The sequence below is a fragment of the Schistocerca piceifrons genome, chromosome 2 (assembly GCF_021461385.2).
Source record: "Schistocerca piceifrons isolate TAMUIC-IGC-003096 chromosome 2, iqSchPice1.1, whole genome shotgun sequence".
Taxonomy (NCBI): Eukaryota; Metazoa; Arthropoda; class Insecta; order Orthoptera; family Acrididae; genus Schistocerca; species Schistocerca piceifrons.
In genome coordinates this window covers 839,844,377-839,869,376 of record NC_060139.1, presented here as the reverse complement: position 1 = coordinate 839,869,376, position 25,000 = coordinate 839,844,377, and the positions used below count along the sequence as shown (strand labels likewise).

General features: G+C 38.4%; 1 protein-coding gene across 4 annotated transcripts in view; it reads left to right on the top strand.

The window, feature by feature from the left end:
• The window catches only part of LOC124776868 (RING finger protein 17), a 529,150-nt gene that overhangs the window by 419,435 nt on the left and 84,715 nt on the right, over positions 1 to 25,000 (top strand). For all 4 annotated transcript variants that reach the window (XM_047252047.1, XM_047252048.1, XM_047252046.1 and 1 more), the window contains 2 exons: positions 7,973 to 8,063; positions 8,223 to 8,547. In XM_047252047.1, coding sequence (XP_047108003.1) covers positions 7,973 to 8,063; positions 8,223 to 8,547 — 416 coding nt within the window. The remainder of the gene's footprint in view (positions 1 to 7,972; positions 8,064 to 8,222; positions 8,548 to 25,000) is intronic.

The window sequence follows — 25,000 nt, the reverse complement described above, 5'->3', positions numbered from 1 at the left end:
GATGTAGCACTTGAACAGAATGATGTCCTTCACATCCATTATGTTGGCCAGGTAGAAAAGGCTATTGCTGAGCTCCAAAAGAGCATACTGTCAGCAACATTTCTGCCCCATCCACAACATTGATGGGACGCTGGTACACGATCCCTGACTGAACTTTACTAAATATTGAAGTAAAATTCAAGTCCACATAGTAGTAAAGAACTCAGTCTGGATAATGCAATAGTAAACTCTATAACAGGCTTCGAACATGTGCAAAGAGACCTATCTGCATGGCTATAGGGTGTGGCCTCTTGCGGATGGTGTTACCAATTTTTTTAGAATTGGTAGTAGCAGAGCTACTATAACTTTTTCTAAACTGGTAGTAACAAAGCTACCATGAACCAACGTCTATATGTTCTTAAAGATAAATTCTCATGCATCCATATTCATCAAATATGCATTTACTTCACATATGTTTGAAACTAAATATTATCCCTTAACCGAAAGATAAATAAGTAAAAGAAAGCACATAGAAAATAAAAAATCTGCTCTTTCTAGAGGTACTAGTTAGAAAAAAATAGATTGATCACCATTTTGAGATATTTGACCCCTAACACTGGTCAAATTTGATGATAAAACTTAAGATTCGCCGTCTATGTCAACATATCTCATAAACTAAATAATCTTGAAAGTTTTTATTTATTATATGGTCTTACATCAACTTTCTTATTAAAAAAAAATGTAGTAACATGAAAATGTTTTAGAGTGGAGATATCAGTGGGTGAAACTTGGGTGGCATGTGTACAGCACATTTTGAGCTAAAACTTTACAGAACTACATTTGACATGTGCCTGCATATATGTTAAAAGTTTTAACAAAATGGAGATGGTCAGGTGAGGACCTTGTCTAGAATTGTCTGATTTGACGTGGACTTTGTCTGACGCCCAATGTATGCAACACCATCCAATTCTCTTTTCTTTTCATAGCCCAAACAGACCTAGTAGGCTTTCCGACTTCTTTCTTCTGATTGACTCCTTAATCGCACTGCCCAAAAAACTTGATGTCTGCACCATCAGGTGTAACTGGTCAATTGGAACAGCTTGTTAAAGAAGTATCCCTGTTGTTGTTGTTGTTGTTGTTGTTCAAAAAGTAGTTCAAATGCCTCTGAGCACTATGGTACTTAACTTCTGAGGTCATCAGTCCCCTAGACTTAGAACTACTTAAACCTAACTAACCTAAGGACATCACACACACATTCCCGAGGCAGGATTCGAACCTGCGACCGTAGCGGTTGTGCGGTTCCAGACTGTAGCGCCTACAACTGCTCGGCCACCCTGGCCGGCTTTTGTTGTGGTCTTCAGTACAAATACTGGTTTGATGCAGCTCTCCATGCCACTCTATTCTGTGCATGCTTGAGCAAGTACCTGATCCAAATTCATGTAGAAGTTGTTGTTGTTGTGGTCTTCAGTCCTGAGACTGGTTTGATGCAGCTCTCCATGCTACTCTATCCTGTGCAAGCTTCTTCATCTCCCAGTACCTACTGCAACCTACATCCTTCTGAATCTGCTTAGTGTATTCATCTCTTGGTCTCCCTCTACGAGTTTTACCCTCCATGCTGCCCTCCAATGCTAAATTTGTGATCCCTTGATGCCTCAAAACATGCCCTACCAACCGATCCCTTCTTCTAGTCAAGTTGTGCCACAAACTTCTCTTCTCCCCAATCCTATTCAATACCTCCTCATTAGTTACGTGATCTACCCACCTTATCTTCAACATTCTTCTGTAGCACCACATTTCGAAAGCTTCTATTCTCTTCTTGTCCAAACTAGTTATCGTCCATGTTTCACTTCCATACATGGCTACACTCCATACAAATACTTTCAGAAACGACTTCCTGACACTTAAATCTATACTCGATGTTAACAAATTTCTCTTCTTCAGAAATGCTTTCCTTGCCATTGCCAGTCTACATTTTATATCCTCTCTACTTCGACCATCATCAGTCATTTTACTCCCTAAATAGCAAAACTCCTTTACTACTTTAAGTGTCTCATTTCCTAATCTAATTCCCTCAGCATCACCCGATTTAATTTGACTACATTCCATTATCCTCGTTTTGCTTTTGTTGATGTTCATCTTATATCCTCCCTTCAAGACACCATCCATTCCGTTCAACTGCTCTTCCAAGTCCTTTGCTGTATCTGACAGAATTACAATGTCATCGGCGAACTTCAAAGTTTTTACTTCTTCTCCATGAATTTTAATACCTACTCCAAATTTTTCTTTTGTTTCCTTTACTGCTTGCTGAATATACAGATTGAATAACATCGGGGAGAGGCTACAACCCTGTCTCACTCCTTTCCCAACCACTGCTTCCCTTTCATGCCCCTCGACACTTATAACTGCCATCTGATTTCTGTACAAATTGTAAATAGCCTTTCGCTCCCTGTATTTTATACCTGCCACCTTCAGAATTTGAAAGAGAGTATTCCAGTTAACATTGTCAAAAGCTTTCTCTAAGTCTACAAATGCTAGAAACGTAGGTTTGCCTTTTCTTAATCTTTCTTCTAAGATAAGTCGTAAGGTTAGTATTGCCTCACGTGTTCCAACATTTCTACGGAATCCAAACTGATCTTCCCCGAGGTCCGCTTCTATCAGTCTGTAAAGAATTCGTGTTAGTATTTTGCAGCTGTGACTTATTAAACTGATAGTTCGGTAATTTTCACATCTGTCAACACCTGCTTTCTTTGGGATTGAAATTATTATATTCTTCTTGAAGTCTGAGGGTATTTCGCCTGTCTCGTACATCTTGCTCACCAGATGGTAGAGTTTTGTCAGGACTGGCTCTCCCAAGGCCATCAGTAGTTCTAATGGAATGTTGTCTACTCCCGGGGCCTTGTTTCGACTCAGGTCTTTCAGTGCTCTGTCAAACTCTTCACGCAGTATCTTATCTCCCATTTCGTCTTCATCTACATCCTCTTCCATTTCCATAATATTGTCCTCAAGTACATCGCCCTTGTATAAAGCCTCTATATACTCCTTCCACCTTTCTGCCTTCCCTTCTTTGCTTAGAACTGGGTTTCCATCTGAGCTCTTGATATTCATACAAGTGGTTCTCTTCTCTCCAAAGGTCTCTTTAATTTTCCTGTAGGCAGTATCTATCTTACCCCTAGTGAGATAAGCCCCTACATCCTTACATTTGTCCTCCAGCCATCCCTGCTTAGCCATTTTGCACTTCCTGTCGATCTCATTTGTGAGACGTTTGTATTCCTTTTTGCCTGCTTCATTTACTGCATTTTTATATTTTCTCCTTTCATCACTTAAATTCAATATTTCTTCTGTTACCCAAGGATTTCTACTAGCCCTCGTCTTTTTACCTACTTGATCCTCTGCTGCCTTTACTACTTCATCCCTCAAAGCTACCCATTCTTCTTCTACTGTATTTCTTTCCCCCATTCCTGTCAATTGCTCCCTTATGCTCTCCCTGAAACTCTCTACAACCTCTGGTTCTTTCAGTTTATCCAGGTCCCATCTCCTTAAATTCCCGCCTTTTGGCAGTTTCTTCAGTTTCAATCTGCAGTTCATAACCAATAGATTGTGGTCAGAATCCACATCTGCCCCTGGAAATGTCTTACAGTTTAAAACCTGGTTCCTAAATCTCTGTCTTACCATTATATAATCTATCTGATACCTTTTAGTATCGCCAGGATTCTTCCAGGTATACAACCTTCTTTTATGATTCTTGAACCAAGTGTTAGCTATGATTAAGTTATGCTCTGTGCAAAATTCTACCAGGTGGCTTCCTCTTTCATTTCTGTCCCCCAATCCATATTCACCTACTATGTTTCCTTCTCTCCCTTCTCCTACTGACGAATTCCAGTCACCCATGACTATTAAATTTTCGTCTCCCTTCACTACCTGAATAATTTCTTTTATCTCGTCATACATTTCATCAATTTCTTCATCATCTGCAGAGCTAGTTGGCATATAAACTTGTAGTACTGTAGTAGGCATGGGCTTTGTGTCTATCTTGGCCACAATAATGCGTTCACTATGCTGTTTGTAGTAGCTAACCCGCACTCCTATTTTTTTATTCATTATTAAACCTACTCCTGCATTACCCCTATTTGATTTTGTATTTATAACCCTGTAATCACCTGACCAAAAGTCTTGTTCCTCCTGCCACCGAACTTCACTAATTCCCACTATATCTAACTTTAACTTATCCATTTCCCTTTTTAAATTTTCTAACCTACCTGCCCGATTAAGGGATCTGACATTCCACGCTCCGATCCGTAGAACGCCAGTTTTCTTTCTCCTGATAACGGCGTCCTCTTGAGTAGTCCCCGCCCGGAGATCCGAATGGGGGACTATTTTACCTCCGGAATATTTTACCCAAGAGGATGCCATCATCATTTAATCATACAGTAAAGCTGCATGTCCTCGGGAAAAATTACGGCTGTAGTTTCCCCTTGCTTTCAGCCGTTCGCAGTGCCAGCACAGCAAGGCCGTTTTGGTTAATGTTACAAGGCCAGATCAGTCAATCATCCAGACTGTTGCCCCTGCAACTACTGAAAAGGCTGCTGCCCCTCTTCAGGAACCACATGTTTGTCTGGCCTCTCAACAGATACCCCTCCGTTGTGGTTGCACCTACGGTACGGCCATCTGTATCGCTGAGGCACGCAAGCCTCCCCTCCAACGGCAAGGTCCATGGTTCATGGGGGGAGGCATGTAGAAGTAGGCAATGTAAACGTTTAGTGAAGTATGTGATATATTGTAATTTTATATTATTTTGGTGTGTGTTTACAATTATGTCTTTGTTGTACATATTAAAAATTATTTAACACCATTTGAAGTAATTTAATGACATGTAGAGAACAAAGTTCATTATGCCATTTACAATTCTTTATAAACTGAAATTTCATATACAAATGTTTCTCTTCCGTCATTTCAATATTTTCAAATCTACGAAAACAGAATTTTGTTTATGTGATGTAGTTTTTGTGTAAAAAGCGTAGAATGTGAAAATAGAAACTTCCAGAAAACCTTATAACATGACATAGTCAAATGTTTAAAATGTGAACCATTGGCGTATTAACAACATTCAGCACGACTGTAAAAACATTTGTTTGTATGAGTTATTAATTATCAAGCTACATCCACACTGGATGTGCTGTGCACTGCGCAGGAAAATTGATTGAGCAGTGAGAATGACATTGAGCAGCACAGAACTGCACAGAATGGAGCAGTGTGTTCAGAGTCTTATGATGTGTCAGCATGCACTTCAGTAACGTTGGAGAACGAGAAACACTGTCCAAACAGAGCAACACATGAACAAACTGTCTCCTTTGATGTGCCAACGCTGTTTGTAACCTGTTCATCATTGAGCAGAGAAGCACAGTTTGATATCCATACCAGATATGCTACATTGAGATGCGCTGCACTAAATCTCTTTGCTTGATTCTGTGCAATGCAGCCAGTGCGGATGCAACTTTAGCATTCAGACATTGGAAAATACAGGCAACTTGAATAGTTCACTTACATATCTGAAATTTGCATACTTCAAAGATGACTCTTTTAAAATAAAGTCTTAAGAAATTTTGTATAGAAAAGTTCTCGGGTTACTAAAAAGCTTAATCTGAGAAGATAAGTATTATTTGAGATTCAATATATTCCTCATTTTGCATTATGTCCGAATATAACCTATGGTGTGAACTGTCAAGATATTACAGGAAACATTTACAATATTATATTGAAATATTAAGCCACTCTGTATAAAACAGCACAAAGTAGACGTGAAATCAATATTTCAGAAATTCGTGTGGAGTTTAACGATAACAATCAACAGACACAGTTGCACCAGATGTTATATATATGTAGACGTACTTGAAAATGGAAATCTTCTGAAACAGCTGTTGTATTAATTAATAAATGTTTTGAGCAGTGATACTGAAACCTTACTTGCAATAATTATTTTAAATTGGTAGTACTCTTGAAGTTACACAACTGACTGTAGACAGGAGGGCATATTACATGTAGGGGACTCGTTTATGGAATTTTATCGAAACGTAATTGAAGTAATAACTATTTGTTAACTTTCTCAGGAAAGGAATTCTGTGGGCACGCAAAACACACCACTATTCTGTACATCCCTACTCAAACATCATGAAAAAGACTTTTTATGTTTGTTGACGGGAGTGAAATACACTGCATACCGTATATCTGTAGCAGTCTACCAATCTTTCTGGAAATCAGGCCAACAGAAAGTAGACTAGTGATTTGTGACTTCTCTTTCTGGTTGTCTCAACCTCTCTGTTCTTGATTTGGACTGCAACATCCACTGAAGTTGATTATCTGAGTACCGATTCCTATCAGACAATATTCATAGGTGTTGTAATTCTTCAGCAAGGCTTTCCTTGCCAGGAAGTTTTAGAGCTGTATGGACCAGAGTTGTTAGCATCGAATTTCTTAAGTCATTGATCGCAATGGCTCAAAATGTAGTGGTGGAGGTCATTGTGCATGGGTTTTCTGTATACACTGTGGCCCAGGTACCTGCTTGGTCTTGTCAGAACTATTGTCTCAAGGAAAGGTAGCTGACCCCATTTTTTGAAACCGAGCGAGGTGGTGCAGTGGTTAGCACACTGGACTCGCATTTGAGAGGACGACGGTTCAATCCCGCGTCCGGCCATCCTGATTTAGGTTTTCCGTGATTTCCCTAAATCGCTCCAGGCAAATGTCGGGATGGTTCCTCTGAAATGGCATGGCTGACTTCCTTCCCTGTCCTTCTCTAATCCGATGAGACCGATGACCTTGCTGTTTGGTCTCTTCCCCCAAACAACCCAACCCAACCTCTTTTTTGAAGTTCCATAATGAATTTATGAATTTTATATTAGGATGTATAGAGTTAATTTTATGTTAGGATGTATGGAGGTTAAATGTTGCAGGCACTCTTTATAAGGTTTGTTTGTTCCATGTGGTGGTGCCACAAACATGTATCGAAACAAACATGTTGGCTTGAACTTTGTATGTGTTAGCACCTTTGCTTCAAAGTGTTCCATAAAAACATTTACTGTGGCAGATTACCTATTGTCTTGCTATTGGTTTGGTTTGTTCATATTTTTTTCTGTCAAACAGGAAATGAGTTGACATGAAAACACGACTAAAATGTTCAGTAAAACTGCTGGTCAACATTTCATTGATTAGTTCCAGGGAATTTATAGGACAACAGGGAAAATGCAATTCTGCTAGTCAACAACGGCAGTGCTAAACACAATGCCCACAGAACACAATAAACAGGGAAAACTAATAATGCGGGACAGAGGTTGTAATTTAAAGAACACTTGTGGTCCGTCACGCACTTTATTAACATCTCGCGTGCCATTACATCCACTAGAGCTGGGTAAAGCTGCATGTGTGTCACGAATATCAGTGTGGGTTATGAAAAACAAAAGGATCATAAAAGGGGGTTGTGGACATGGGGAGTCATATTCGGCTGTAAGTAGTGGCACAAGATCAACTGTAGTTCACATTCTCATTGGAGTTCATGCTGCGAGTACACATTATAACACTACTTGCAGCACCTGAAGGTGATGATTGGATCAGTCATAAAGATGATATGTGTGAAACGGAAACAGCTCTGCTGGACATCTGTAAGCACATCATTAATGCCAGAATGGTACGGCCCCCATTCTGCAAAACATACAACTATCCTTAACATTCCTACTGAAATATGTTTTATTGTTAGTATGTGACCCATTATTGGTTACATGCTTATTGCTGTGGTATTAAGTACCCAGACAGTATTTATGTAAATTGCACAAAAACTAATGTCTTCAATAATTAGCATCTGTTTCTGCATCTGGTTATGTAAGTTACACATATAAGAAAGTTTGGAACAAACAACAAAATAGAAAACATATCCACCTTTCAAGAGGACGTACGTAGTCTTTACTTTCAAGATTCATATTAGTACAATTTTTCTGTTGTGTTTCAGGGACAACGAAGAGTCAGTGTACCCATCAAGTGATGTACTGAAGGAATTAAACAATATAAGTAAAGAGAATCAGGTGACATCTTTTCCTAAGGTGAGTGCGTCTCTTCATGCATTAGATAGTAATATTTTGCTCAATAATTACAAAGATTATAAATCAGCATTGGTTGTAACTCATGGATCAGTTTTGTGTGTAGTGAATCCAAATATCACCAAGAAGTCTGTCGCAAAATTTATTTACTTTGTATTGCAGAAAGATATGTTAAGACAGACGGCTAAATTAAACCAAAACAGTGATGCACAAGATACTAATGATGAGGAAGACAGATACCTTGAAAATGCTGGAAGTATTATGGAGAGTTTTAAGGCTGATGTGGATTTTACAAAGAGCAAAGTTGAAGTGGATAACATTGAGCAACCAATATTTGAGAAAATATCCTACAGCAAAAAGGATGTTGGGAGAGTCGCAGACAATATGACTGATTGGTTGCCTCCAGTTCCTTTAACAAAATCACATTTTGCAGCTATTGCAACAAATGTTGACAGTGATGCCATTATATATCTTCATGATAGAGAAGGTAATGTATTGCTGCCTGTGAGAAAATTAGTAGACTTTGTGGATTACTGTTCTCAACTGAAGAGACATTTTGTCCAAGGATCGAACAAAATAATGTGAACACTTGTTTAATATGATGTACGGTCACCTGTTGACATCCAAAACACAATGATTTCTGCATATTAATGGTTATCAATAGGATTGTTAAATAACTTACCAAAGAAGAATTGAAAAAAGTTGAATTTAGTAGGATGTTTTCTAATTCAGACCACAATTCTATAATAATGTGAAGACCAAATAATCATAAACTTTTAGCTGTCTGTGAGAGGGGTCAATATGCCAGAATTATTTCTTGACTATTGACTGGACATTGTCACCTAAATAGTTTCATAGACCTTATTAGCCACATTGTAGTTCATTGTAATCACAAGACCCACTGAGAAGTATGGTGCAATCAGTAATTCATAGTTGCGAAAAGATATTCTGGATCACTCTTCCCCTGGTGCCTTCCACACATGAACTTGTCCTGCAGTTGGGAACAATTTAGATGTAGGCTGTGTTAGTGCCCTCCACACATGAACTTGTCCGGCAGTTGAGAACAGTTTAGATTTAGGCTGTCAGACATTCTGTGTTTCCATTGGTGTCTAATCCATATGTAGTATGTTTTGCTTTCCTGAAACCTCTCTTTGAGGTTTGGTAACAACAGCTGTACCATGGAAGATTTGTTTGTGCAGTTACAATGTCAGAGTCATTAATGAAAAATTTGTGCGTTAGAACACATGAAGTTTGCTGTTTCATTGCAGCACCATTCTTATTAACAGGTAACAACCCTCTGGGGTTATAATATAATTGTCGTTTATAAATAGAAAACTAGGCTGCAAATTGGCTTTTGGACAGAGAACACTGTCGGGTCACACATGCTATGCAGCATGATAAGAGTCACATATATATAAAGTAGGGAGTGTACAAAAATATGTGGTTACTGCGTTAAGGTTTATTTCGGGCAACCTGGTAAGAACTACGAAACAAGTTTTAGAAAACATGTTAATGTTAGTGAGTCCAATCCATCAACATGTAGTACTCATTTAAGGGAGTACAAGTATTCCGCTAATGATATCACGAAGAACATTACCATTCTCTAAATGGCAGAAAAAGGTGGGTTATTGAGTATTCTTGAAGAAGTAGAAATATACATCCATATCCTGAAACACCCAGTTAATATCCGAATAGACAGATAGTGTTTGTAAATATATAGAACATCAATAATGTTTTTAACTATGTAAGTTCAGATTGGAAATATCTGTTTCCGAGCATACAAATTGACTAAACGTTAACAAGACACCTGTATATTAGTATGTCCTGAGATGCAGGTACAGGTTGGCAACGTCTTTATATACATAGTAGACACAAGTTTTATTACATTTATGTCCATCTTGCTCAGTGTGTTATTCATAACAGATGACATCATTTTTTGTCTCTCTACACAATGAGCAAGGCGATGCAGTGGTTAGCACACTGGACTCCCATTCAGGAGGACTATGCTTCAAACCCGCGTCCGGCCATCCTGAACTATGTGATTTCCCTAAATCAATTCAGGCAAATGCTGGGATGGTTCCTTTGAAAATGGCATGGCCAATTTCCTTCCCCATCCTTCCCTAATCTGAGCATGTATTCCATCCCTAATGACCTCATTGTCAACAGAATGTTGAACATTAATCTCCTCCTCCTTTGTCTCTTTACGTATTCTGTTGTTATATACTATTTGTCCATACACAGTATTCTGTGTACATTGTGTGTATGATACAGATCGATCTGGGTATAGTCTCATACATAATAGTGAGGCCATTGTTATGAGACCCTTTGTCCTACCATCAGTTTCATGTTTTCTTACTCTGGTAATAGTGTTTGAGATGACATGTAATTGTGGCTGAAACATGTGATGTGACACTTAACACACAACTGATGGAGAAATTGTTCAGTGGTCATGATTATATGAATTTTAAAAAAATATTATATTCTCATTCATTTATCATCTTGAAGTTTTATAACTTGTACATTCAGTGGGCAACTGCTGCAGTTAAACTCTCCAGTATTGGGGGTAAACCATAAATGTTACTGACACGGTGAAATGCGTCAGTCACTGGACATCTGTTGCACAACAAAATATTAACACAGATGGTCATGCTATGCCTAGCAAGCCAGTGCTATGAAACTTTCTGGCAGATTAAAACTGTATGCCAGACAGAGACTCGAACTTTGGACTTTCGCTTTAAGGCAAGCAAGTGCTCTACCATACTTGCCAAAAGGCGAAGGTCCTGAATTTGAGTGTCAGTCTGGCACACAGTTTTAATCTACCAAGAAGTGCACTGCATAGTGAAAATTTCATTCTGGAAGCCAGTTTTAGCGTCTCATCACTTTAAACAAATGAATGAGCTTCGAATCAAAACTAATACTGAAAGTAACAAAACCTTTGAACATATGTCAGGTATGACCACCAGCTTGGTATGATGACTGACACAACTCTGATGAAAGACGGATTTGTCTGAAGAAAATAAGAACAGGGACTATTAATGTTATATCCTTACAAAAGGATGCCAGAATTCGGGGCATCACATTGATATTTACAGATAGGCTCTTACCAATAGCGTGACTAAGCAAATTGAAACAAATAAGGAAATTGCAGTAAAGTGCTGGGAAATGGATATACATTCATGTATATGAACACCTTGAACGAGTAGAGATAGGACGTTCATGTTCACAGGACATGTACATTAGTATGTTCTGCAGAAATGTTTAACATTTCAATTACCTCGATTCAACATGCATCCCACTGTCTAGTAGGCACAGGGTATACCATGGGCCCTGATAACTTATTCCATGTGTGATGGCATTGATACGAGTAAGCCACAAATGGTGTCTTGTGGTATAGCCATCCTTGTTGCATTCGCCCAGTTCTGAAGTTCATCTCTGGTGGTTGGCATTGTGTCATAGCGGCACACCCGTCGTTTCACCATATACCACACATTTTCGACTGGCGACAAGTTTTGTGATCTGGCAGGCCAGAGTAAAAGGCTGAAATCCAATGCAGTCACTGTGATGCCGCTCTCCCTACCTTCAGCAAACTAAAATGTGGCTATCATTTTCACACAAATAGAACCGGAATTCATCTGAAAACAATAGCTGATACCTTTCCTGTCCCCAGTGGTGTCTTTCCATACACCACTGCCATCTAGCATGTTCCTGCACATTCGTCAGAAGGTGGGGGAGAAGTGAATGGTGTGCACGTAACCCATGCCATAATAAACGGCGACAGACTGTCAACCTTGATAATGTACAATATGTTCCACTGTTGCACCTGAGCTCAGTATGACGCAAATCTGCTGGCCGCTGTGACCGAGCGGTTCTAGGCACTTCAGTCCGGAACCGCGCTGCTGCTACGGTCGCAGGTTCGAATCCTGCCTCAGGCATAGATGTGTGTGATGTCCTCAGATTAGATACGTTCAAGTAGTTCTAAGTCTAGGGGACTGATGACCTTAGATGTTAAGTCTCATAGTGCTTAGAGTCAATTGAACCTATGGCCTTGGCTGTATGCATCACATTCTCTCATGTCAATAATGCACCCTCTTTCAAACTCATTGATTTGACTGTATGGTACACACATACATCTATGAGGCATTCTGCACATCTGCTCAAGTTACACTCATCTATTACCTTCAATTTATAGTGACAATGAGTGCCACAGGCACATTTCACCGGTAGGTGATGTTGACTGGCGATGTCAGTGTTGACTATGAACCTGCGGGCCAACATGATTCAAATGCTAATCATTTCTGTAGATCATACTAATCTATATGTCCTGTGAATATAAATGTCCTATCTCTAGTGTTCTAGGTGTTCTGTTTTTTTTCTGAACATGAGGGTAAAATGTGTTGGTCAGGAGGAGACAGAAGAAGAAATCCTGCCACAATAATAGTGGCTAAAGAACTGGCAGGTAAAGTACTTAATATGGAAAATGTTTGCAACAGAATAATTAAAGTTTAAGATAATGCTGGAAGGAAATATCCTTGATGTAAACCATGTTCCTCAAATAAGAAATAAGACAAAAGCTAAAGAAGGGTTTATCATTAAACTGGAAGGTGCTGTAACATCATAACAAGACTATGATTATAGGAGACTTTAATGGTAGATTTGAGAGTAATAAAGGAGAATATGAAGTTGTCATAGAAAGCCATGAAGAAGATTACAGAATCTTTGAAGGATAGGTTGTTATTAGCCACACATCTGAGAAATAAATGGGTCATTGGTAATGGATGGTATAAAAAAAAGAAATAGGCACAAGTTTACCAGATACAACAGGAATTTGCAACAGAAATCCATAATAGACCATGTAAAAATAACAGAAGTAACCAGAAAATGGCTGACAGAAGTGAAAGTGACACCAAGCATTAATCTCGATGACCATCACGGCCTGTTGGTGGGGACATTGAAGAAATTCAGTGAGGGTAAATGTATGGGGAAGACAGGCAAAAATCAAATACTGGAAACAGAAACAGAGAGAAACATAGGAGATGTACAGGCAAAAGATTGGAACACTGCTTACTAAGATGAGAAAAAGAATGGAGGAGGTTCAAACAGGCTTTAGTTAAGGGAGCAGAAGAAAAAAATTGGAAGAATGTCAATAGAAGTCAGATGCAAAGAAACACCATTGTGGGATGAGAGAATTGCAGCAGCAGTCAAGAAGAAAAAGAAGGATAGCACATGGAGAGAATGGTTGAAAAACAGACAAATAGAGATGTCTAAGCACAATGGGAAGGAAAATGATGATGGGGAAAAATTCACGTAAGAAATAGAGGAGAATTTAAAGATGTCAAGAAGAAATTATACCACACATAAGGTAATAGAAAGTGGCAAACAGAAAATACTTTTAAAGTCATCAACAGAGAGGGAAATCTGTGTGGTAGGAAGTAGTTTTTAAAGTATGTGTGAAAGACTAGAGAAAAAAATACGAATAAATGAAGTTGAGGGAAACAAAAGAAATAACATAATCACAGAGGAAAACATTGGTAAATGAACTGGTGATATAGAAAGGAAAGATCTGTAGATGTTGGATGTAGGGAAACCTGCATTAGAAATAAAAACAAAATGGGTAAACGCTTTAGGCAAATGTCAGGATGGTTCCTTTGAAGGGGCACAGCCGACTTCCTTCCCCATCCTACCCGAATCCAATGAGACCGATGACCTTGCAGTTTGGTCTTCTGCCTCAAATCAACCCAACCAACAAAATGGGAAAGCCTCTGGAGTAGATGACATCACAATGGAAAGCCGTATGATGTATTGGGATTCAGTGGCTGTGTGGAATAATAAGTTTAGGGTGCACATGTGTAGATAGTCCTGATGATTGGATAAAGGCAATCATTTTACCTGCTCATAGCAAGTGTGACGAGATGCTCTTTGAGAACTAAAGAGAAATAACATTTCTGAGCCATAGCTTGAAGATCTGTGAAAACATAATTTTACAAAAAACCGTAAGAGAACAAAAACAAGGATTTCACCATGAAAGGTCATCTATAGATGCTATTTTTACAGCTATACTGGTGGTACAGAAAAGATAGGAATTTTGGAAAGACGTAACAGTTGCCTTAATAGATTTAAAAAGACTGAGAGAGAGAGAGAAAGAGGTATGGTAAGGTCTGATAGAAAAGAACTGTCAAAATGAATGCAACTCAGCATCAGAAATATGTCTAACAAAGTGCCTGAATTGTTTTAAATAGATGGTAAAAATCAGAATGATTTAGAACAGATAGAGAGGTTTGATAAGGAAATGATATGGGAAGACATTTTTTTGGGGGGGGGGGGGGGGGGTCACTTGGTACTTCGACTGCCCCACACCATAAAGTGGTTTGCAGAGTATAAATATAGGTTAGATTTAAGGTTCAGGTGTACTGTGCCTTTTCAATCCAAACAGTTATGTAGTCTCCAATAACTATTCTATCTCAATTTTTTTCTTATTTTCAATCACAGCTTTCCTTAATTTCGAATTCCTGATTGTTGGAAATTGATTGTATGCATACAACATTGTATGGCAGTAGCCATTTTCTTAAAATTAGTTTTGCAAAAATCTTGTTTATTTTATGTTAATAAAGAGACATCAGTGTATTGACATGTATTGCGACACTCCTATGAGTATAATTCATGCACTTTAATTGTGAACCAGAAAGAACTATCTATTATGCTTCTGACATGATCATGAGTTCATTAAGGTACAGAATTTTTGCAGTCCTATATTTGGGATTTTTCCATGAAGAGTCCAAAGTGTGAAGTTTTATGCACCCTTATTGTCTGTAAGTAAACGTATTGCTAATTAATGTTATATTAGAAAGCGTGTTTTAAACAATATGCACTTGCATTTCCTTCACCCCTACCCATCCACCCACCCACCTGCCCCCTTTTTTTTTCTTGATTGATGATACATGTTAGCACAAATATTTGTGTTGTATTATTTGTTTGAGGTACACCTTGGGTGGCCTGCAGCAGTTAAAGAGTTCACCAGCACCTAGAAAACGCAAAAATATGTCATACAGCTCCTAGCTCTGCATAGACCACTTAAGGAGAGCCTCAGAGTAGGCATTGTTAATACTCGTCAATAAAGATATTATCCAGCAATACATTGTGAAGGCTCGTGAAAAAATTTTCAAATCATTTTAGTGTGTACCTTGCGTACAGTAAGTTGTCAGTTCGCATGGTGGCTATCGGTTATGGCAGGAAGTACATCTTGCCCTCACATTAAGACTGCCAAGGGGAGAGGTATGGTGAGGGGAAAACAGCATTAGTTATTGCAGCAGTGCTGGCACCATTACAATAATACAGGGTGTTTCAAAATGAACATACCGGTTTTAAGGCATTGTAGCATTTATTACACTCAACTTACAATTGTAAATAATACACCAAATGAAAGAGCAACTACAACAGTTTTGTATGCCTGTGCATAATGTACAAAGAGTGACTGAAAAACGTGTTGAACAGGTGCGAGTCTTCCACACTTAGCCCCAAGAAATATCCCTGCAGAAAGTTTATGGGCCTTCCTTTTTTTGGAATGAACTGTAACTGATGTTTCTTATCTTGATGTGTGACAGCTATGGCCTGTGCCTCAATGAGAAGAAATTGAACAGCACATCTTCATTTGGGAGCAAGATGGTGCACGGCCTCACTGGCGTAACTCAGTAGGTGACTGCTTAAACGACATTGTATCCGACCGTTGGATGGGGTGCAATGGGCTGATTGACACAGCATTTTATGCATGACCTCCATGTTCACACACAATCTGATGTGATCATGTGTATGTGCCTCTGATAACAGCTGATCTATCCGACTTTAGAAACAGTGTTATTGCAACAGCTACTCGTGACACATTGATCAAGGTTTCGGAACAACTCATCTATCGACTCGATGTGTGATTGGTGTTCACACTGAATAATTGTAAGAAAAGCTGCTTCTGTTTCTCTTTCATTTGATGTATTATTTATAATTGTAAGGTGAAGGTAATATGTGCTACAAAGCCTTGAAACCTGTATATTCATTTTGAAACATCCTATACTTTGCATCTGGAGACAGCTTAACATTGGCAGCTCTTTGAGACACATCATCTCTATCTATCTAGTGCGGGTTTTCTCCATGTCTGTCTGCACCAGTGAAATCATCGAGTTATCGTGGACAAGCTGTATCTCTGTATATGACTGACTGACTGACTGACTCATCATCATCCAGCCCAAACTGCTAAGGATAGAAACTTGAGATTTGGAGAAAGTATGGATTTTACACTATAGGCATCATTTAAGAAGGGATTTCTCGAAATTCCAACCCTAAGGAGGTGAAATAGGGAATGAAGATTTTTTTAAAAAATGTCGCTATTAAGGCAAGTTTGAAGCTAGACCCATGAAAATTGGTATTTGGTTTCTCGGTAAGAAATAAGGAAATTTGTGTTTCCGTGGTTTTGGAAATTTAACCTTATGGGGGTGAAATAGTGGATGAGAGCTTTTTTAAAAAATATTATCATTAAGGAACTACTAAAATATATTTAAAGCTACATTTATGAACATTGGTATTTGACTTCTTGATTACAAATAATAAAAAAAACGTGTTTCATTGTTTTTAGAAATTGAACACCTAAGTGGGTGAAATACAAGACAAGATGTTTTTATGAAAAATTTTACTAGGAAAGCATTTTTAAAGCCAAATATACAAAAATTTAAATTTAGTTTCGCAGTTACAAATAAAAAAAAAGTATGTGTTTCTCTGTTTTTGGAAATTCAACCCCTTTTGGGGTTTAATGAAGGATGAAAGTTTCTATGGAAAAATTTCATTGTGCAAGCATTTTTTAAGCTAAATCTATGAAAATTTGTATTTAGCTTCTCTGTTAGAAATAAAACATACACGTCACTGTTCTTGGAAATTCAGCTTCTAAGGGGGTCAAACTTTTATGAAAATATTTAATTGCAAAAACATTTTTAAAGCTAAATTTTGGTAAATTGGTGTTTGGCTTCTTGGTTAGAAATGAAAAATACATGTTTCACTGTCTTTGGGAATTCAACATCTAAGGGGGTGAAATAGGATCATATTCATTCACTGAGGCTTCATCGCCCTGCCCAAACCATTAAGGATAGTAACTTGAAGTTTGGAGAGGGTGTGGATCATATACTGTAGGCATCATTGATGTAGGGATTGTCCAAATATCAGTCCTAAGGGAATGAAAGGCTTTTTGAAAGTATGTTGCTATTAAGGGAATTTTGAAACTACAACTATGAAAACTAGTATTTGGTTCCTCAGTCAGAAAATAAAAAATATGTGTATCAGCATTTTTGCAAATTCAAACCCTTAAGGAGTGCAGTAGGGGATGAAACTTTTTAAGAAAATATTTTGTTACATTAAAAAAGATTTTAAAGCTAAACTTATGAAAATTGGTATTTCACTTCTCGGTTAGATTTAAAGAAATATTTGTTAGGGGATTAAAGTTGCTATGGAAATATCTACACAAGAACACAAAAGGAATGTTTAACAAAGACTTTGTGCTCCAACTATTAGAATCACCTTTTGGTCAGAAGTACATTTGGAAAAGAACGTGCTTACATGGCCTTAATTGGTGTGAAAAGATTAGAAGGTGCTGCAGTTTGTGAACAACATAAAAATTCAAGTAAAGAAAGAAAAATAATCTGCAGCCCATAAATTCTATGCAAACAAAGCATTTAGCACTAAATTAGTTTACTATGTTTTGGTTGACACAGACCCTCTCATGTGGTGACCCTGAAGTGAAATATGAATCTACTGCAGAGAAGTTGGATTTGAAGACTACAAAGGTAAAGAGACTTACAAAGAAGGACAAGACATAATTTTCATCTGAATACAAGATTTACTGATGAATAATTTCAGAATGACTTATCAAGATTAAAGATTCCAGTATATGTGCAAACAATGTCAGTACATGTGTGAGCTATTAGTACAGTGCATAAGGGTAAGCAATTGTGCAAAATCAAAAGAACAACAGACTTAATGATAACTTCAGTTGAAAATACAACCAAGTATTGGACTTCACATCCCATCTGATGTGAATTAAGAGATTAATTGACGTCCAAAAAAGATTAACATAATATGTGAAAGCTTAGCTTCTCTTGTAGCTTATTAATCCTAGAGGCAAATATTATACATGAAAGCTTTGCTTTTCTTGTAGCAACACTATGTATATTAATTTAAACCATTAAATTTTCCTGTTCATTTGTTTGCGCTACTTATCAGTGATGTCTGCCCCATGAACCATGGACCTTGCCGTTGGTGGGGAGGCTTGCGTGCCTCAGCGATACAGATAGCCGTACCGTAGGTGCAACCACAACGGAGGGGTATCTGTTGAGAGGCCAGACAAACGTGTGGTTCCTGAAGAGGGGCAGCAGCCTTTTCAGTAGTTGCAAGGGCAACAGTCTGGATGATTGACTGATCTGGCCTTGTAACAATAACCAAAACGGCCTTGCTGTGCTGGTACTGCGAACGGCTGAAAGCAAGGGGAAACTACAGCCGTAATTTTTCCCGAGGGCATGCAGCTTTACTGTATGATTACATGATGATGGCGTCCTCTTGGGTAAAATATTCCGGAGGTAAAATAGTCCCCCATTCGGATCTCCGGGCGGGGACTACTCAAGAGGATGTCGTTATCAGGAGAAAGAAAACTGGCGTTCTACGGATCGGAGCGTGGAATGTCAGATCCCTTAATCGGGCAGGTAGGTTAGAAAATTTAAAAAGGGAAATGGATAGGTTGAAGTTAGATATAGTGGGAATTAGTGAAGTTCGGTGGCAGGAGGAACAAGACTTCTGGTCAGGTGACTACAGGGTTATAAACACAAAATCAAATAGGGGTAATGCAGGAGTAGGTTTAATAATGAATAGGAAAATAGGAATGCGGGTAAGCTACTACAAACAGCATAGTGAACGCATTATTGTGGCCAAGATAGATACGAAGCCCACGTCTACTACAGTAGTACAAGTTTACATGCCAACTAGCTCTGCAGATGACGAAGAAATTGAAGAAATGTATGATGAAATAAAAGAAATTATTCAGATTGTGAAGGGAGACGAAAATTTAATAGTCATGGGTGACTGGAATTCGAGTGTAGGAAAAGGGAGAGAAGGAAACATAGTAGGTGAATATGGATTGGGGGACAGAAATGAAAGAGGAAGCCACCTGGTAGAATTTTGCACAGAGCACAACATAATCATAACTAACACTTGGTTTAAGAATCATGAAAGAAGGTTGTATACATGGAAGAACCCTGGAGATACTAAAAGGTATCAGATAGATTATATAATGGTAAGACAGAGATTTAGGAACCAGGTTTTAAATTGTAAGACATTTCCAGGGGCAGATGTGGACTCTGACCACAATCTATTGGTTATGACCTGTAGATTAAAACTGAGGAAACTGCAAAAAGGTGGGAATTTAAGGAGATGGGACCTGGATAAACTAAAAGAACCAGAGGTTGTACAGAGATTCAGGGAGAGCATAAGGGAGCAATTGATAGGAATGGGGGAAATAAATACAGTAGAAGAAGAATGGGTAGCTTTGAGGGATGAAGTAGTGAAAGCAGCAGAGGATCAAGTAGGTAAAAAGACGAGGGCTAGTAGAAATCCTTGGGTAACAGAAGAAATATTGAATTTAATTGACGAAAGGAGAAAATATAAAAATGCAGTAAGTGAAACAGGCAAAAAGGAATACAAACGTCTCAAAAATGAGATCGACAGGCAGTGCAAAATGGCTAAGCAGGGATGGCTAGAGGACAAATGTAAGGATGTAGAGGCCTATCTCACTAGAGGTAAGATAGATACCGCCTACAGGAAAATTAAAGAGACCTTTGGAGATAAGAGAACGACTTGTATGAATATCAAGAGCTCAGATGGAAACCCAGTTCTAAGCAAAGAAGGGAAAGCAGAAAGATGGAAGGAGTATATAGAGGGTCTATACAAGGGCGATGTACTTGAGGACAATATTATGGAAATGGAAGAGGATGTAGATGAAGATGAAATGGGAGATATGATACTGCGTGAAGAGTTTGACAGAGCACTGAAAGACCTGAGTCGAAACAAGGCCCCCGGAGTAGACAATATTCCATTGGAACTACTGACGGCCGTGGGAGAGCCAGTCCTGACAAAACTCTACCATCTGGTGAGCAAGATGTATGAAACAGGCGAAATACCCTCAGACTTCAAGAAGAATATAATAATTCCAATCCCAAAGAAAGCATGTGTTGACAGATGTCAAAATTACCGAACTATCAGTTTAATAAGTCACAGCTGCAAAATACTAACACGAATTCTTTACAGACGAATGGAAAAACTAGTAGAAGCCAACCTCGGGGAAGATCAGTTTGGATTCCGTAGAAACACTGGAACACGTGAGGCAATACTGACCTTACGACTTATCTTAGAAGAAAGATTAAGGAAAGGCAAACCTACGTTTCTAGCATTTGTAGACTTAGAGAAAGCTTTTGACAATGTTGACTGGAATACTCTCTTTCAAATTCTAAAGGTGGCAGGGGTAAAATACAGGGAGCGAAAGGCTATTTACAATTTGTACAGAAACCAGATGGCAGTTATAAGAGTCGAGGGACATGAAAGGGAAGCAGTGGTTGGGAAGGGAGTAAGACAGGGTTGTAGCCTCTCCCCGATGTTGTTCAATCTGTATATTAAGCAAGCAGTAAAGGAAACAAAAGAAAAATTCGGAGTAGGTATTAAAATTCATGGAGAAGAAATAAAAACTTTGAGGTTCGCCGATGACATTGTAATTCTGTCAGAGACAGCAAAGGACTTGGAAGAGCAGTTGAATGGAATGGACAGTGTCTTGAAAGGAGGATATAAGATGAACATCAACAAAAGCAAAACAAGGATAATGGAATGTAGTCTAATTAAGTCGGGTGATGCTGAGGGAATTAGATTAGGAAATGAGGCACTTAAAGTAGTAAAGGAGTTTTGCTATTTGGGGAGCAAAATAACTGATGATGGTCGAAGTAGAGAGGATATAAAATGTAGGCTGGCAATGGCAAGGAAAGCGTTTTTGAAGAAGAGAAATTTGTTAACATCCAGTATTGATTTAAGTGTCAGGAAGTCGTTTTTGAAAGTATTTGTATGGAGTGTAGCCATGTATGGAAGTGAAACATGGACGATAAATAGTTTGGACAAGAAGAGAATAGAAGCTTTCGAAATGTGGTGCTACAGAAGAATGCTGAAGATTAGATGGGTAGATCACATAACTAATGAGGAAGTATTGAATAGGATTGGGGAGAAGAGAAGTTTGTGGCACAATTTGACCAGAAGAAGGGATCGGTTGGTAGGACATGTTCTGAGGCATCAAGGGATCACCAATTTAGTATTGGAGTGCAGCGTGGAGGGTAAAAATCGTAGAGGGAGACCAAGAGATGAATACACTAAGCAGATTCAGAAGGATGTAGGTTGCAGTAGGTACTGGGAGATGAAAAAGCTTGCACAGGATAGAGTAGCATGGAGAGCTGCATCAAACCAGTCTCAGGACTGAAGACCACAACAACAACAACAACAACATCAGTGATGTTGCTATTGACCTGACTACATCACATGTCCGTCCTATGCTCTAAATATCCGCTGTTATCGGCAGGCAAGATCACGTGACATGAACTGTGACTGGCTTAAAAAAGTGCATCGCAATTGCGATTTCAGTACTTCGGAAAGTAACATGCGGTGTTCGGTGGAATGTGAATTTATACCTTCGTAATACGAAAATATGCAACATACATGTTGCTGCATATCAAAGAACATTCCAAATGATGTTTTTTCCCTTGTGTTTCGTTTTCTAAAGAGCCGGGAAATTATAAGCCGCTGTATAAAAACATAACCATTCAAATGACTGACCAATTTTACAGTTCTGAGGGAAATTATACAGTCACTTAACACGGAAAAAGTGTATTTTCACCCGGGAGAAAGTGTATTTTTAACTGGAAGATCTGGGAAAAATCCGGGAATTTTTTTTTCCTTGTCCACGTATACACCCTGTGGATAGAAGTTACTATTTTCGTTGCTGCTCTCTCCAGCAGTCAGTTGTTAGAACCAATTTTCGAGGCCTGTGAGAGTGAAGCTTGTGATTTCCTTCTGTAGAACTGATGAAGATCTCTGTCCTGCAGCACACCAGGGAGTTACCCTAGGCTGCAGTATGGGAGGGGTATCTGTCTTTGGGCTGTGTCTTTGTCTTTCTTAGGTTCTAACATTCCAAGTCTTACCTTTTCTTTCTTACTTCCGTCTTTTCATGTTCACTAGTTCTACTGACAGAACACTTCTTCTGCCTGTATATCTAAAATGTGTTTTCACAGGATTGTCCGAGCTGTAGTAATGCTCAAGTAGCTTGTGGACGTAGTAGTTTAATGTCTTGGCACCAAAATGGAACTTAGTTTTGCTGAATTTATTTTGAAAACAATAATTAACCTTCGCAATACCAAGGTATTTTCAGTAACATATATTACTAGAGAGGGGGGAGGGGGGGGGGGGGACAACTTTGTGCTCACCATAAAAAAAAAATTAAAAAATAAATAAAATTCATTAATTGATCTTGAATTACATTAATAACATACTTTTGAAAGATCTATTCATGGATAATCAGGATCCAGAACCTGAATATTTCTATTAAAACTGTTTTCAAAAATGCATTTTATGTCTTTTACTTACTTCGTCATTTATGTTTACTAAGTCTGATTAGCTTGAGAAAAATTAGTACTAAAAGTTGGTATAGTACTATTTAAGTGCCCTTTACTATTATTAAAAAAAATTACAAAAACTTGAGGTAATACACAAAAACCTTAAGTACATAACATAGTTTGCGAGAAGAATTATTCACCACTCACTTTGGAATCTACTTCACACTTAGAACATACAACAGTTTTTTGCTGTGTTTACCACATGTGTATCTCTTACAATTGTTGCAGATTATAGTTGTTTTGTTCACTTTCTTGTACTTTCCTGCATTTCGAAAGGCTTTCACTCACACACAAATGACATCTACCTTTACCTCCATGAGCTTCCTTTGCACTGAAGTTGTGCTTGATTTTCCATCCAAGAACACTATACCTGAAACTACAGGCATTTGCAGTCCTACAAATATTTGTAGAACTTTCTCCAATGTGTAGTTTCATGAGCTGTAGTCCCAGTTCTCGAAGAAAGAGTCGTCGCTTATTAAGTTTTTTCTTATTCCAGTCTGGGAAGTTCAACAAAAATAATGTGTAATTATTTACCGCTGCTATGTCCACCAGAGTATAGAAAACAGACAGCAGCCACTTCCTTGTAGCCCTCTTAGTTGAACACTTCCTCAGTCCTCTTAGTTGAACATTTCCTCACTATTTGATCAGTCGTGTCAATGCCACCTTTAGTCTCATTACAATATAAATTTATAACTGTTTTCTTCGAAGTGTCAGTAGGTGAACCAATTGCAGTGTCATGATATTTAGATGATAGAAATAGCAGATTTCTTTTGGGTTTTTCATGGGGGATATAAGAAACAATTGTGATAGTATCACTGAAAGCAAATTTACTGGAATATAATTCTCATATTGAGATATCTTTCAGTCTTGAGGTATGTTTCCTCTTAGCTTGTAATGTTCCCACGAGAGTTAGCTTGTGATTCCTCCACAGATCTTTGACCAAATCAATTGAAATGTAATATCTGTCTGTAGTGACATTTAACCCTGAATTACGTATAGGAACCACCAGGCGTTTGACCACAGTTGCAGAGAATTTGATTGTTGTGTACCATCATTTCTTTTCCCAGCATAAGGCTCCAAGCTAATAACATAGCTAGTTTTAGCGTCTGTGAGCATGTGTAAAAGTATATCATATTTACCAGGTTTTTCCTTCATGAAGACCTTGAAGGGACACCTGCCACAGAACAATGACAGTATTTCATCAATAACATTGTGCATCCCAACAAAATAATATTTTGGCAGTGATTCATTCATTTTATCAAAAACTTCTCCTATTGCAGCAAACTTACCACATTTCCTGCAATCGCTTAGCGACTCTGTCATCAAATCTTACTATTTTAGTAAGCTGCTGGAATCTGGCTTGGCTCATGGTAGCAGTATAAACAAACCTTCCTGAAATGTAGTACCACACATGTGTAACGGATGACTTCTTGTCATTTTCCTTCGCAGTAATAATTAGTAGCCCCATATATGCCATGAACTTAAAATCAACACACAGTTAAAGACGTCCTGAAGGTTTGCATAGGATGACTAATGGGGAAGACCACTGACTTGCATTGATCGGCTTGAGTACCCCATTAGCTTGCCATTCCCATAATTGTTCAGCGAGCTGCTCCATAATGGCAATGGGCACTTGCCTAGCTTAACAAAACTTTGGTTGTGCATTGTCTTTGAATGGCACATGAGCAAAAAAATTGTTCGTACAACCAAGACCTTTGCTAAAGGTTCACTAAATTTGTCACACAGAGCTTGCAGGCATATCTGTTGAAATTTGCAACTCTGACTTGTGGATTGACAATCCGAAAATATCAAAAGAATCAAAGCCAAAAATATTCTGTGAAGGTTTGGCAGAAAGCACTGTGGATACAACTGTCTTTGTTACACTTTGAAAAATAGCTGCTGTACTGATAGTTCCTAAAACTGAAATTTCCTGTCAGTTACAATCTGACACATGCATAGCTGGACTCAGTATAGGTAAACCTAATCGTTCATAAATAATGATTGTTCAGAAGTGTAACTGAGGCACAAGTGTCCAGCTGCAATTTGACATTGTTCTTAGCTCTGTAAAAGTAATAAACACCTTGTCCTGACTACGTTCCACATCTGAAGAGAGAACTCTCTTCCTGCCTGTTGCTGTCCATCGGTTTCCGTGGGTGGGGCAAAGATTTAGTAGTGGACCTATGTTTGAGTTGGTGTGACTTGCTTGCCACATAAAAATCA